Here is a 15,195-nt window from a genome sequence, read left to right as displayed (position 1 = left end):
CTGGGTATTCACAAATGAAGAATTCCTAGTTGACGACCTCTCAATCCTGGCTCCCCTGGGGAAAAGTGATCACGCCGTCTTATCATTCAGCTTTGTCAGCAAGACGGAGCTACGATATCCTACTAGCAACAAGCGCTGGAACTTCAAACGGTTGAATGTGTTAGCTTTACAGGACTATCTACAAAAAGTAGATTGGGATGTTCACCCTCAACTTGAAGTGGATGCTCATTGGGATTTTTTACTGCACACGATCTTATGTGCTACTGAGCACTCAGTTCCTAAAATGGTCCCAAAAAGCTACAAACAACCTCCATTCATCAAGAACCGCACTCGTCGTTTGCTAAGCCGCAAAAGGCACTGTTGGGTCGAATATAAACGAACCAACAATAACGACGCATACAGGCAATATAAACGCATAAGGAACATACGTCCAAAGGCAATAAGAGAAGACAGGCTTCAGTTCCAGACCAAGCTTATCGATAAATTCGTCTCCAATCCGAAAAGCTTATTCAGTTACGCAGCTTCTCTTCGACAAGGCAAAACTGGAGTTTCCCAACTGCTTGGTCCTAATGGCCCGACCAATAACGACAGTGATGCTGCTAACCTTTTGGCTGAACAATACTCCCAGACATTCCAGCTGACCCACATCAACCATACTGACAAAAGCTTCACCTGCACCTGTACAGGACTTTCCGAAGTGGACCTGAGTGCTGACCTGGTGCTCCGTAAACTGCAGCACCTAAGAAAAGACACTTCTCCTGGTCCGGATATGGTTCATTCCGCTGTATTGAGGGAAGCAGCTTCAATCCTGGCGACACCACTTAGCGTGATGTTTGCATACTCGCTAAGCAGAGGCAAACTACCGGAAATTTAGAAGCTGCCCCACATCACACCAATTTTCAAAGGTCGACGTAGTGAACCCTCAAGCTACCGACCAGTGGCTCTTCTCTCCATACCTTCAAAAATTATGGAATCCCTAGTATTCGACGGCATACTGGAACACTTATCATCCTCAAAGTTCTTCTCGCCTCAACAGCATGGTTTCAGAAAAGGTCATTCTTGCATGACCAACCTGCTGACTGCGGTGGATAGATGGACAACCATCCTTGATCGCAAGGGGAAGGTTGACGTCATCTACCTGGACTTCTCAAAAGCTTTTTATAGGGTCAACCATGCATGTCTTATCGAGAAGCTTGGACGATTGGGTATAAAACCCCCTTTGATTGATTGGCTCACTTCATATCTAGAAAACCGACACTTTAAGGTCAGGGTTAACTTCACTCTCTCCCAGGCTATGGAATGTCCCAGTGGGGTCCCCCAGGGCTCAATACTAGGACCTCTTCTCTTCTTGATTTATATTAACGATCTTCCTCAACAAGTTTCATCTGACTTATTGCTTTTTGCTGATGATGTGAAACTTTGGAGAGAGATACGTAATCATAATGATATACCAGTTCTTCAGGAGGATCTGACCCGACTTCAAAGTTGGGCAGACGACAACGGACTTACCTTCAACACTTCAAAGTGCAAGGTAGTCCATCTGAGACATGTTGCAGACTATAGTTATAACTTAGGTAACTCCCCTCTAGAAGTTTCCCAAGTTGAAAAAGATTTAGGAGTGTTGGTACCCTATGACCTGAAATCGTATGCGAACTGTGACAAAAACGCCTTTCAAGCAAACCTTGCACTGGTAACATTGAGGCGCATTTTTGGCCAGTTTGACGGTAGAACCTTCCATATAATCTTCAACAGTTTTATTCGTCCCCATTTAGAGTACGGAAACATAGTATTTCCTCCCTCCCTCCAAAAGGATAAGGACACTCTGGAACGTATACAACATCGAGCCACGAAATCAGTTCGGGGACTGAAATTCAAACCTTATGAAGAGCGCCTCAAATCACTTAACCTTTACCCGTTAGAGTACAGGCGTCTTAGAGGTGATCTTCTTATGACTTACAGTATCCTTAATACTTCTGGTCATCCCCTTAAACATCTTCTTAAGCTTAGTCATAACACTAACCTAAGAGGTAACACCCAGAAATTGGGGACCCTACATAGCAGAACAGACTGCAGACACAACTTCTACTCCGTTAGAGTTGTCAAGTGCTGGAATTGGCTGCCGACTGAGCTAGTCCAAGCGACTCCCCAGGAGTCCTTTGAGAGGAAACTTGACTTATTCTTAAGGACTAAGGATAACATATTATTATGATTTACCAAATTCTTTTTTTCCTCTATTATCGTTCATATACCTAGGTTTTTGCCTGGAGGTATTGGTGATCCACTGCTACCAGACACGGAAGCCCGTTAAGCGAAAGCTTCTTCTATTCCGTCCTCAACTATTTGAACTCACATTTTCTTACTCTCTGTGATTCTCGTATGGAAGACAGGTGGAACAAGTCACATCGGACAATTCATGGTAAGTAGGTAAGTTACTTCCAGACAAAGGATAACATATTATGAAAGTACGTGACATCTTTAGATTATTATTAAGCACTAGGGACACAACATATGATTGTAAATGTATTAATGTCAAGTATTAAACGTACTATAACAACCTTTCATAAAGTACATCACTTTCTACAGTTGCTTAAATAGCATGTTTCAAGATTAATTGGAGCAAAACTCCAATAGAAGTAGACTCCAGGATCAAGATATTGTAGAAGCCGAAGTAAGGTAGTTAACTGATATCCTAAAATACTTATTTATCTCTATTTTATGTAGGCATCACATTTTCCCTATTCAATGACGAAATGTTTGTGTACAATCTCCTCTGCTTGCTACTCCTACTGTGTAACAAAAAGCATGAACATAACTTTAAAATTTCTCTATATTGCTAAACAACGACAGATTACTATAAGTCGTGTCATTTCCTTCTAATCTGTTGGGACGAAACTTTTTGTAAGTATCGTGACCTTTGATTTGTAGACGAAGATGTTCTGTTGCTAAATGAAAAAAAAGAATAAAATAAACAAACAGGAAGTAATTAACCCATTGTGCCAGTGAATAAAAATAAAGAGAATTCGACGAAGAAAATCATCTTTTCCACGGAACCATTTACTCAAGCCGAACATTCTTTTTCATAGTTGTATGGTGCATACATGTCTCAAGAAAAATTGAAAAGATTGCATCATAAAGTGATTCAAGATTTGAATAAGAAATAGGCGATCTATGATGGATCGTAAAAGGCGAGATAAACCAGCCGAAATAATGCAACAGGGAAAACGTTTTTCAACCAAATATGTTGCTTTCACTCTTATGAAGAATGTTGCTACGTTTGAATAAATTACGATATCACCTAAAACCAGCGAACAAAACGAAAGTCAGCAACACAAAAACAGGATAAGCTACGCTATCAGGAACCAATAAGCATATAACTCATGAGTAAATATACAGCACAAACATGCCCTTGGAAAACGTCAAGAAATAGCGTATAAAAAGAGGAGACGAGCAGACGAAATTTAGGGTCCTTCCAAGCGGTAAATACAATGTGAGGGTAAAAATGGGCGCTTTTCGCGCAAAAGCGGGAAATTCAAATTTAAAAAACAAAATTACGAAAATGAGACGTTTATCAAGTGGTGTTTGGGGTTCTAGCCTCACCAACAAATGCAGAGGAAAATTACAAAACAACTATCAGCGGCCTTCCTTCTGAATCATATCTGATAGCGTCTTAACCCACTAAGCTTCACCACAGAGAGGATCCAACCAGGAAGTTATGGCGAATCATCGGTTCTATTCGTCTCATGTCCGTCCTATGTGAGTTCTTTGCATCAACGTGCAAAGTTTCTGTGGGCTGATTAGGTGCGACCTCCATGCTTTTAGTAGCGCCACACTATGAGACAATCCCATCCTCACACTTAAGATCGAAAAGTCTCACACCTGGTGACAGATCCACACAACTATTTACTTTCGAAAGAGCTATCTCGAGAATGACGTCTGATGTGGAGTAATGAGATGAAACAATCGTCTCCAGACTCATTGCTCGAACGAAACAATGGAGAAAGAGGCTTCTATTTTCCCACTCTGACGTTTTTTATGCAGAACCCTCAAGATTTTAACAGGATTCAAAAGCATAGCTCTCCCCAAAAGACAACAGATAACAATCCGGTACAACGGATCAAAGACGCTCTCGATATTAAGAAACAACGATTGTAATAAACGTGACGACACTCTAGCACTTGATAGAAAGTGAAGATATGAATAATATATCGATACACTGAAAGAAAAAGCCATACTGCTAGAGAGTTAACTTTTCATGGGTTTCGACCAGTCCGCGAAGTATGACATAAGTCAATAATACAGACCAAATTAGAAACAAACTTATCTCGCGATATCTGTTGCACAGGTGGCGAAGCCTCTTCTTAGAGATGTGGATGATGGTCACATTATTTCAGGATGTTGGAACACTCCCTCGCATCTTTTCAAACCCATTTGCTTCTCTGACCAGAAGACCTCCACCCTCTTTAAAATGGCTGTCGGTAAGTCGTCTAGACCTAGTGACTTGTGGCACTTCCAAAGCTAGAGTTTCTTTCCGACTCCCACCTCGTTAGTTGAATCTGTTGTCATGGAGCCATGGAGTTTGATGGATGTTGCCAGAGAAGTAAACAGGCTGAAATGTTCCTCGAAGAACTGTGCTCAGCATCCAAATTATCATTGAATATTACTGGTCGGCATCCCACCAACTTTACACTGGACTTCTCAGTGCCAGTGGCTCGGCTGAAATGAAACGGGTTCTGGAAGTTGCAAAATGTAGCCGCTGCTTCCGATTCGTTAGCATGGTCTGACCACCGTATTTCTCTGTCCTTACGCCAACTTGGGATAACAAAAAGGACGAGTGATTATATAAACGCAATACAAAGCACTAAGAGGGGCAAAGCACACAGATATTATCACCTTACAAAGTAACCTCACTACACCCAATGTCTATTAAAGTTTCAAACAAAAATAAGATAATTCGAAATACAAAACTGTCAAAGTATGTGCACTCATAAATACAGGTTAGAATGTATACCCTGATACTAGGCAACCGTCGATTCCATTCATTACAAACAACGAATAACCGTCGCAATGGCTAAGTATCAGGAAATTTTAACCAAGAAAAGTTTGGTCTGTTCCCTAATATGAGCGACCAGCGACCTTAATACCAGAAAACATTCGAAGCAGTAAGGAATATGAAGTTTCTAGTTCGGAATGTTAAACCTATCTACTAGGATTCATATTTCTAGCAATGCATTCTCCTATGTTAGAAATTTTAGTCATAATAGGAGCCGGTCAACAGACTCCATCAAGTAACTTTTATTGTACACGCACTCAGATGTCTAGCCTATGGACAACTGATGAAGAGTTTATATAAATACCGTTTCATTATTTTCGGGAACACACAGACCTTTTACACTTTACATGACAAAAAAATTTCACATTAAATTACACAAAGTACATCGGTGCTCTGATTGGCTAGCTGCTTTGAAGTCAACAGATATATCCCGAATATTATCCAACAAAAGTATTGTTACATCATTTGTAAACGGCATTAATGTACTTTAAAGTATGATCACCTAGAAAGAGGTTGAGTTTACTTTAACTTTATGTTGTTTCAATCTTATCAAGTGACACATCCAACAGGCTTGAATATGCAGTGTTTCAAATACACAGTGTGTAAATAATAAAGAGCTTTAACATTTGAACCGCACTGAGCAGAATACTGCGATCTCGATTATAATGACCAAAGAAGTAAACATTACAGAGTTGCGTATTTACAAACTGCAGACAAAATCACTGGTATGTTTTTCTATAAGAAAGTACTCTAAATATCTGTTCCTTAAAACAGAGGAGAAATCTAGTATATGGGAAAACGTATTGTGCAGAAATTGTAATAATCTAGTCGAACACTTCCGATACGTCAGTTATCATACACGATCGTATGTTTATGCACTTGTAGATTGGATATGTTCCTAGATATTATCAGCATTTTCAGAAGATATGTGTAATATACAAAATAGAGTTGGTAGAAAATTTAAATATAAAGTTTGCATAAGTAAAATACAGAGGACATATCACTAGATGAAGGGAAAGAAGCGAAACATTTAGATAATTTGAATTGTTCTACGGTAGCAATGTGATCTGATTTAGTTGAATTGTCTAACGAATAAAAAGTTGGACATATATATGAACCATAAGATGTAGAATAAATTTTCAAACTTCGTTGTTTTTCTGTTGTATTTTGACTATTATTCCTAATTGACGGCGAATGTTTCATATAGAATTCCAATAAAATAGAGTTCAATGAAAACGATTGACAAGGAGTGTGAACTGATGGTATATAATTTGTAGTATGGTCACACATTGTCGGATGATCGTTTGACAGACAAATGCAAGCAGTTTGTTTTTTTCCCACAACACCAGAGTGAGCTTGATCATCGGGAAGGGAAGTAATGACTACATCAAATGGTTTGATAATCTTACCAACCGCGAGGAGCCAGTGCTTAGCATTGAACAGTGTCCAAAATATAACGCCATCATTATGATTACCATCATTACTGATGTCATCGTTACGTTGTAATGATAATTGTCCAAAACCATGGGAAGTAGGAGTGGGTAAACGACGTCGACCAGATAGACTGGGAGCAAGGATTTTCCTAATTGTCAGTTGATTCAAAGGATGTAAAGCAGTTGAATCCTTGAACGGAGGTAGTAACTTTAAAAAAGATAAGGCTATAATTATTCAAAAATACAAACGTACATAAACACCGCATATAAAGAAAAATAGTACCACCAATTTACTTAACTATAAAATCAAGTTGTAAATTAATAATTATGACCTGGTGTAAGAAAACTCAAGTCGTATTTACAACTATATGAATATTAGGTTATTAAGATTTACAACGAAAACAAAAGATGAAAATACTATAGTAATGTCAAACAATAACTCTTCCGAAGTCAAACAAACTAGAGGTCAATGACAGGTAGTGAACTCTATTAGTTATTTCACTTAATCACAGTTTAGAGGCAGTTTCTATAGATTTATCCACAGGTTGTTTACAACAAATAACATGAGGAAAACAAAAATCATTCTTAATAATAACTCCAACAATGTAGAAGAACCAATTTTGTAGTACAATATGAAAACTTTAAATTTTCAGTGCAACATAACTAAGCAGACGACATCACAATAGCGAGCAATCCGTAGGAAAAAAAACTTTTATTCCATAAGCAATGTTTTATAATAAAATAAAATCAGCTGGAAGGCCAATAAAAGCAACCATTTGAATTAAACGGTTCTGGTCTATTTTAATGACATTAAATGTTATACAGAGTTAAGTCTGGTGACATTTATTTCTCGCAATGATTACGATAACCATGAACATTGTCAACGTCGGCCAGAATTTTCAATAAAAAATGATTTTGATCTAAAAAAAATACTAGATTACTTGGACTAGGAGCTTAAAAGGACTCTGAATGAAAACTGAAGAATATTTGAGGAATTATTAAATCAAGGACATTATAACCGATTATTACTACTATTACACCATCCGGGTTAAAAATCAGCATCATTTAGAAGATGAAACATGATTTTCTGTTACACATAGTGATAATTCCAATTTCTCGCTGTTGTATACATTTTGGTATGAATGTGAATCAGTTTACAATTGTGGCGTAGATCACAAAAACATAACGTGAAACAACAGTGATATAAAATACTATATTTAAAATCCATCCATGCATACTTGGTTTTGTATAGGGGAAAAAGTTGTTGGTATTAAATAGTTAAATTGATATATTGTTTAAAACGGAAACAGAACTGAGGTTAGTATAGAAGACAATCACAACATACTTAAGTATTGAAGGCATAAACATCAAAATAACAATGATAGAACCTTTTAAAATATCTGAAAATATAATCGTTAAGAAGTCTAAATTCTCCAGAAAAGTAACAATTGACATACTATCTGATAAACAATACTTTGAAAATTACTCCTTTTTTAAACATGTTTTCTTATTTGAATAAAAACGATGGTTACAAGTGGGTTGATATGAATCGTAACAGAAAAAAAGAAACATTTATATTAGCTTATTTAAACTATGTTAATGAAATATTTGTGATATAACAGCAATAAGCAAATATTTCTGTATAGAAAAATTTGGATTTTATGTAAGAGAACTATCAATTTTTAAGCCGTATAGTAAGGTAAGAAAAAATCGCATCTAAAAGTGAGGTAAAGAATTTTATTTGAGCCAGGTCAATAATCTTAAAATAAGTATGTCTGATTATTTTAAAGACTATGGTTGTCTTCAAAATTTCAAGAATGATAGATATACCATATTAGCTGATGAAGAGCAGAAAAAGGTTTTCGGCAGAGTTGCGTCTCCTGAACTGAGTGAAGCTTTCATTGTAACTCTAAATAACCTCACTAGTTCAGATTTCAGATGTTAATGACCTATTCGAATGTCTCCAAGTAGAACTAAAATCTTTTTCAGTCGACCTTGAGTCTGATTAGTTATTGTTAATACATGCCCTACTATACTCTTCAGACTCACTTTTATTTTCTTTCTCTTTGACCTGATTTTTGACCTGAGTGTTGCTGATTATTTCTCTAATTTGTTCTTAAAAATAGACCACTGTCGATATGTTTATTAACAGCTGATTACTGACCTAAGTGTCAAGCTCCTGAAAATTCTTCGTGTCCGCGATTAAGGGATTTTCCCAGTCGAACGTGTCTGCAGTTATTTGCACGTACCGAAACTTTGTAGTATATGGTAACAACACAGTGTTCGTATCGGGGTTAACAAGAAGAGGGTGGCCACTTAGATTCATATGATGCTTTTCAAAATTGGGTCAGTTTAATTTTTAGATGATGTCTAACTCTCTTGTTTTGGCATTTCATCTTTTGGTCTGGATAGGATTAATCAAAATATCGAAACTGATCAAATCTATCAACCAGTCAGAGAAATGATAAACAACAATTAGGTCAAGAAACAAAGAATAACAAGACAAGTGTTAACAACAACCAGTCGAATTCAAGGTCTACAGAACAAGATGTTAGTAATATATAGAGAAATTCTAATAGCCCATTAATATTTGAAGTTTGAAGTGTTGTTATCTAGAACGAGGATGAAAGCTTCACGAATAAACTACTCACTTCAGAAAACACAGCTCCACGAAAATCATTCTCCCAAGCTACAAATTTCATAATCATCTCACAGAAAGAAGTAATTACCCGTAGCTCTTAGAATAACCAAGCGTTTAGCGAACTCTATTAATAAAAGATCAACAAATACCTAGCAAGACTGAACAGTGTTATCAGGTTATGTGTGGATTACTAAAGGTCATTTCATATATTGCGGATACAACATAAGACGCAATTTTTAAAGCAATTATTATTTGAAGATCATCAGCACACCATATCGTTATTAACGGAAGAATCGATGCTCCATGATAGAATTAGAACTCATACTATACCATGTCACACTCAAAGATCTTACTACTGACAGTCATACTGATTGACTACTGAGAAGTAACCAATACCATGTTATATGGAGCCGATTGAGTGGTATCAATCAAGGTGCAATGTGACGCCCTAATGTAAGGGAATAAACATCATGACCACTTGCGTTTATTTGAAAGATAAACTGTCTTGAAGTTTGACATATAAACATCTTCAGAAAAAAATTGGTCATCCTAACAATACATGTATACGGTATATTTGCATCATGAAATCAATATTACATCATAAAATTTGACCATCGCAATACGTGTAACTCAAGGGATAGTACTCATAAATAGGTATTAAGTTATCGGATTGGACAGCAATATTCAGACATCAGGCATAAGCAATGTCGATTTTTATCTTTATTCTGTACTATGTATGTTCGTTCTTATTGCTTTACTATTCAAATATTAATTTTTTTTAAAACACAAGTATCAACTTGTCACGAGTGCAGACTTATTAACTAATTTAAAATGATTGGAAGACCTAGATTACGATAATTAATGGAAAGATTTTACTCACTAACCATGTAGGAGTTCGTATAATTAGCTTTGAGCTGTATCTTTTGCGTAACGGCTAGGGGAGGCGCACAACAAGACTACTGGGTGGTTGGAATTTAAATAGTGACAATGAATCATGTAGGCATGTAATAACACGCAATGTTACAGGATCCTCTAGTGATTTCACTTTAAAACGAACGTCCAGCATGCTTGTCATGACTAACTAATTAGATAATAGTAGAAAAACATTCATATAAGTCGGGTGATATGCATAAATTAACTCTTAACGTTGAATTAAATTAAGTATATGAGTGTTTCGCTGCTCGACGCCAAAATGAGAAAAGGATACTAAGTGTTTAGTTGGCTGAACAGTAGCATTGCTAGGTGGCAAATATCATGTAACGAAAACATGGATTTATTCTTAAATGAAGTAGTGAAGATATAGTTTTCCAAATTTAACTGGGCGACCACTTATAAGAGAAACGAAAATCAGTGTTTGGTACTTTTTCAACGAGTTAAAAAAACACCACTCTAAAAACAGTAATTGACGAACGAATCAAAATATCTTATTCCATAATGTATTGTCGTAATAGTGGCAACGTATACGACTAGAAACTAAGATACTAATACCGGACAGGAATGTAACCACTACACAATGTTACCTGACTGCATTATGAATAGATAAAATAAACCCTTGAACAGCTTCATAAACTGACTGACTTTATTCATTTGATACACCACAGTTACCACAATTTCAGGTTCTAGTGTTTAAGCTTGGTCAGACAAAATATAACAACACAGTAATTCAATATCCCAATAAGTGTTGTGTTCATCAGAAACAAACAGTAAAAACGCAGTAGTAAAATACATGTAATTGTACTACCAACCTGAGTGAGTTTTATGGCATTAATTTTACCGGAATCTGACAAATAGAAAGTAGCTCGAAAATTACGCCACCTAAATAAATGAAACGCAGGAAAAGACTATTAGCATATTTGTAAAATATTGATATACGAAATGTATTCGAAATGGGAATTGAAGCTAAACGAAATAATAAGTATAAAGACAATGTCTTTATTATAAAAATATAGTTAAAGATCAATTGAAAAACAAAGGTAAATTAGATGGGAGTTTCGTATCTTAGAATGGTAACTTAGTGCTTAAGGTATTTAGCTTTCAAACAAAGAAACATCAGGTTTGAATTCAAGACCACCTACTTCGATATGGATGATTAAGAAGTAGTACTAGACTTCAAATTAACAACGTGGATCAAAGCCGAGTACATGAACCCGTACTTGGCAAATAGGTTACGGCATCATCACCCTATTGTAAGAAAAAATAGACAAAGTGGCTTAAAAATGGTAGAGCTTATCATCCGAAACGACTGTTTATAAGCTTAGATAATGACAAAGCATTTAAAAACAATGTATAACAAAATCCAGAGAGGAATAATTTTAAACTTGTCAGTAGACTCCCAAGTTGATAAAATGTGGATACAAAGCATGCAAAGTTAAATTACCCACCCTAAATTCAGTTAGTGTTATTATTTTACGGTCGACGCATACTTGAAGAAAAATACAGTTGATGAACATAATTCGTTTGTGATGTCATTTTATCCAAATTATTTTTTGATTACTTTGATTGATACCCATTACCCATTATTCTACCATTTTACCATTTCGAATATTAACAAACGAAATAATTAGAAAACGTGTACTATTTATTAGGATATGTTGCGCTCAAATATTTCCAAACCTATAACATCTCCAAACGGACAGTTCATATGAACACATAAATTACCAACCACTTCGGATAAACACTACTCGTGTTGCTTCCTAACTACGAATATCAACCAGGGAAAAAGTAGTTTAAAGAATTCCAAACCATTTAGTGTAATATTTGGAAAGGCTAACAGAAATATGTACTGTCTAGTTGAAACATGAGTAGAAATCAGTTCAATTGAAAGGTATTTTTCGTTATCAGCGGGAAAATCATTAAAAGCCGAGGAACACTGTAAGTAATTTTTTTCAGCTTATTACCCCAGTAACCATGATTACATTTGGACCATGAAGTTTTATTCAGTGAATTGTATCCTCAACTCTAGTACCAATGGTGGATAACTGCTACCATTATTGATATTGTTGAGATCTACCAGTTGTGATTTCTCACCTGAACTGAGAGAATAGATTTCAAAGCAAGACGCTAGTGAATTGTCCGGTGCTCTTTGATCTCTAGTGATTTCTTAACAGATGTCAATGAATACGTGAATAAAAGTATATTTAAGAAAATATCTATATTTAACAGTTATACATTAACTTACTGGGCTCGTTGTTCTAATCTTTCTAATAATTTATCTGAAGGTAAATGAGATTCTTTTGTGGATGGTGAAGGTAACAAAACGATTCGAAAACAAACTTCGACTTCCCATCTTTCTGTATCAGATAAAATACTGGTCAATTCTAGTCGACGACCATATGAACGCAAAGAAAAATAGGCCCGACTAGCCACTACTAAAGCACGAATCCATGATTCACCTCTAAGGTGAATAAAGAAAGAAAAGACAAAGAAGTTTTAAAAAATATTTATTTGAAGGCGTGTAGGTCTTCGGTATCTTATCTTGGCAGGAATATAAATCACTACTACTATCTCCAATAGTCATCCAAATAAACAAACCTCTAAGGTAAACAAAACCTAGATTTTCATGTAAACCTTATGACAATTATTTTTTTGGCTAGCGTTACTGTGAATCGCACTTCCGTCTGGAACTGATGACCAAAATAACTAAGCAGCGAGACTATAATTCGGACGATGATAAAAATCATAAATATTACTCAATTTGTTGAGTGTCCCAGACAGAAGATACTGAATTCTCAATGTTCTGCCGAGTAACTGAAACAAGATAGTATTTCAGTGGATTAAAATCCGAATATTCATGTATCCCCACAACCAGAAAATGAGAAACAAAATTTAGGTTAAAAATGAGATATGTTTTAATTAATTTTTATTTCAGCGTTACAAGCTACTGATATAGATAAAAGGAATCGATTTCCTTCAAATATGCTTTGATGTGGAAGGATAGGATGGGCTCCCGAATAAACTACATGCCTTGATCTGAGCATCCAATAAGCATCCCAGACCACAAACATTTGTTTAGATAGCTATGAAAAAATATTCTACTCGTTAAGCCTCACTAACCACCTAGATGACACTTGAAGATACATTATTACATTTTATTATGCATCTTTTCCCTTTTATTTTCTATCTGTGTATGCTTTTATTTTTCTTCGATCTACTTGCCGGTTCGTTTCCGTTTTCAGTTCATGTTTTTGAAAAAAAGTTTCAATTTGCTAAATGTTCACCGAATACGATCTCTGATATGGATTTCCTGGAGCCACGCGTGCACTTTGATGCAGATCAGGCATCAGATAGGTTTAGCTATATTCGGAGTCTTGACATAGATGTATGCTGTATATGTGAAACTATATGCACAACTCTAAAGAAGTAATACGAATTCGTACCGTATCTGACCATTCAAAAAGTTTATTCCTCATTAGTTTATTCAGTAGCCCTGTGGCATGTGCGCCCACTTTCGTTGACATATATGTCACACTGAGCGTCGTAGAAGAAGAAGCAATGACTGGTTACATATTCATTCTAAATCTTTTATTTTATTTAAGACAAATACTAGTACAAGTAAGTACCATTATAAATATGCGCCACATATAAGGGAATGATATTTCGAAGAAATATGAGGAGGACTATAATCAACATAAATAAATAGATGAAAACTGAGTGGATGATAGTTGTTTAATACACGGGAAGCTGTTATATCTCGACGGGAATCATGAGTGGTAACTGTTGGGATCTATTTATGGACTAATACTATATGTGTATTTTTAATGTATAATTGTTAATTAACTGAACTATGTATATTCATATTCCTCTTATTATGAGCATTATTTTTACCTACAGACTATTATTATACGATTTACCATTCGTAAGTTATGCCCAGTTTATTAATCACAGTCTCCCACAACCACAGCCACTTTGGATAAATCTTTTACAAATGTTATTTTCTATTTTATGGTGTGATGTGGTCTGTTTGCCTTGTACATAGACCCAGTATGTTTGAAATATATGATTCATATCGTGGAGGCTGAGATTTGTATTCTGAACTCAACAGGCAGGGCTAGGCAAGAAGAAGGGCCGATAAGGACTCTATACTGCTCGCACGGGTTTATGTGTCTGGTCGCTAAGTCACTGTTCTCTAATTGGTGGTATTATTACGTTATATATTAATAGGGCACAAGTTATAATAGAAACAAATAAGTCAAAAAAATTCAATCAGGGAAACGTTTTCCAGTCAAAGAAGTTCTAGCCCTCAAATGCCCTGGTACAGCCGAGAGTGGGGAGGGTCAGCTCTCCCTCTCGAAATGCTATCATATGGCTACGTGTATATAGCCTCTGCCAGAGAAGTCCTACTCACTGCCTCCTCACACTACGGGTGTTGTTTACGAAATTCAGAGGACGAAAAGCGAATGTCCGGCACTTTAACCGGGTTGGTGGACACAGAAAGTTCACCTAGGAGAGTTGGAAAACCCTGATTCCAAACCAATGGTGCACATGGGCTCCAGTATTCTGAAGGAACAAATGGCGTATGAATCAATCGTTGGTCACCGGCTACCATGGGACTGCATCTCCTCACGATGCTCCACTGCCTTGTGGACTAGACCTTCAGGTCAAAGGCTCCGAGTGTGAGCCCCTAAGAAAACCACCTGCTTCAGTTTGGGCACCCGGGCAGTACCACAGCCCTCACACAAATAAAATAAGATTTGTGTAGCGCATATGTATTTGGTGCCCCTTTGTACCAATATTTATGTGTTCAAATAAATAAAATAATAAGCAAAGAAATGGTAAGCAGAGATGGATAGTGGCTAGCAGTGGAATCCAGGACGCGCGTTTCGTCCTATTTGGGACTCGTCAGCTGGATGTACCTGCATCTCAGAGTTGATGTTCACTCTGGGACTCGAACCCAGTACCCTCGCTTCAAACGCCATCGCGTTATCCACTCGGCCACTGAGTCCTGACAGCCACTTGCTTGTGCGATAGGGTGAAGTTTGAATTCACTTAGTATTGTTTGTTTGGATCTTCCCATCGATGTGTTTAGGACTGCAACTGGTCAGTCTCTAATTGGCATATGTGCATACTGTGCG

The 15,195-nt window shown here is 36.6% G+C and overlaps 1 protein-coding gene across 1 annotated transcript in view; it reads right to left on the bottom strand.

The window, feature by feature from the left end:
* Positions 1-6,010: 6,010 nt before the first annotated feature.
* The window catches only part of Smp_181130 (hypothetical protein), a gene marked incomplete at both ends in the record, with an annotated part of 12,319 nt that continues 3,134 nt past the window's right edge, over positions 6,011-15,195 (bottom strand). Inside the window, 3 exons of the mRNA XM_018795802.1 lie at positions 6,011-6,691; positions 10,870-10,939; positions 12,303-12,518. Of these exons, the coding sequence (XP_018650078.1) occupies positions 6,011-6,691; positions 10,870-10,939; positions 12,303-12,518 (967 nt within the window). The remainder of the gene's footprint in view (positions 6,692-10,869; positions 10,940-12,302; positions 12,519-15,195) is intronic.

This window comes from Schistosoma mansoni, chromosome 2 (assembly GCF_000237925.1).
Source record: "Schistosoma mansoni strain Puerto Rico chromosome 2, complete genome".
NCBI lineage: Eukaryota > Metazoa > Platyhelminthes > Trematoda > Strigeidida > Schistosomatidae > Schistosoma > Schistosoma mansoni.
Note: the sequence above shows the minus strand (reverse complement) of the source record. Positions and strands in the feature narration are given on the sequence as shown.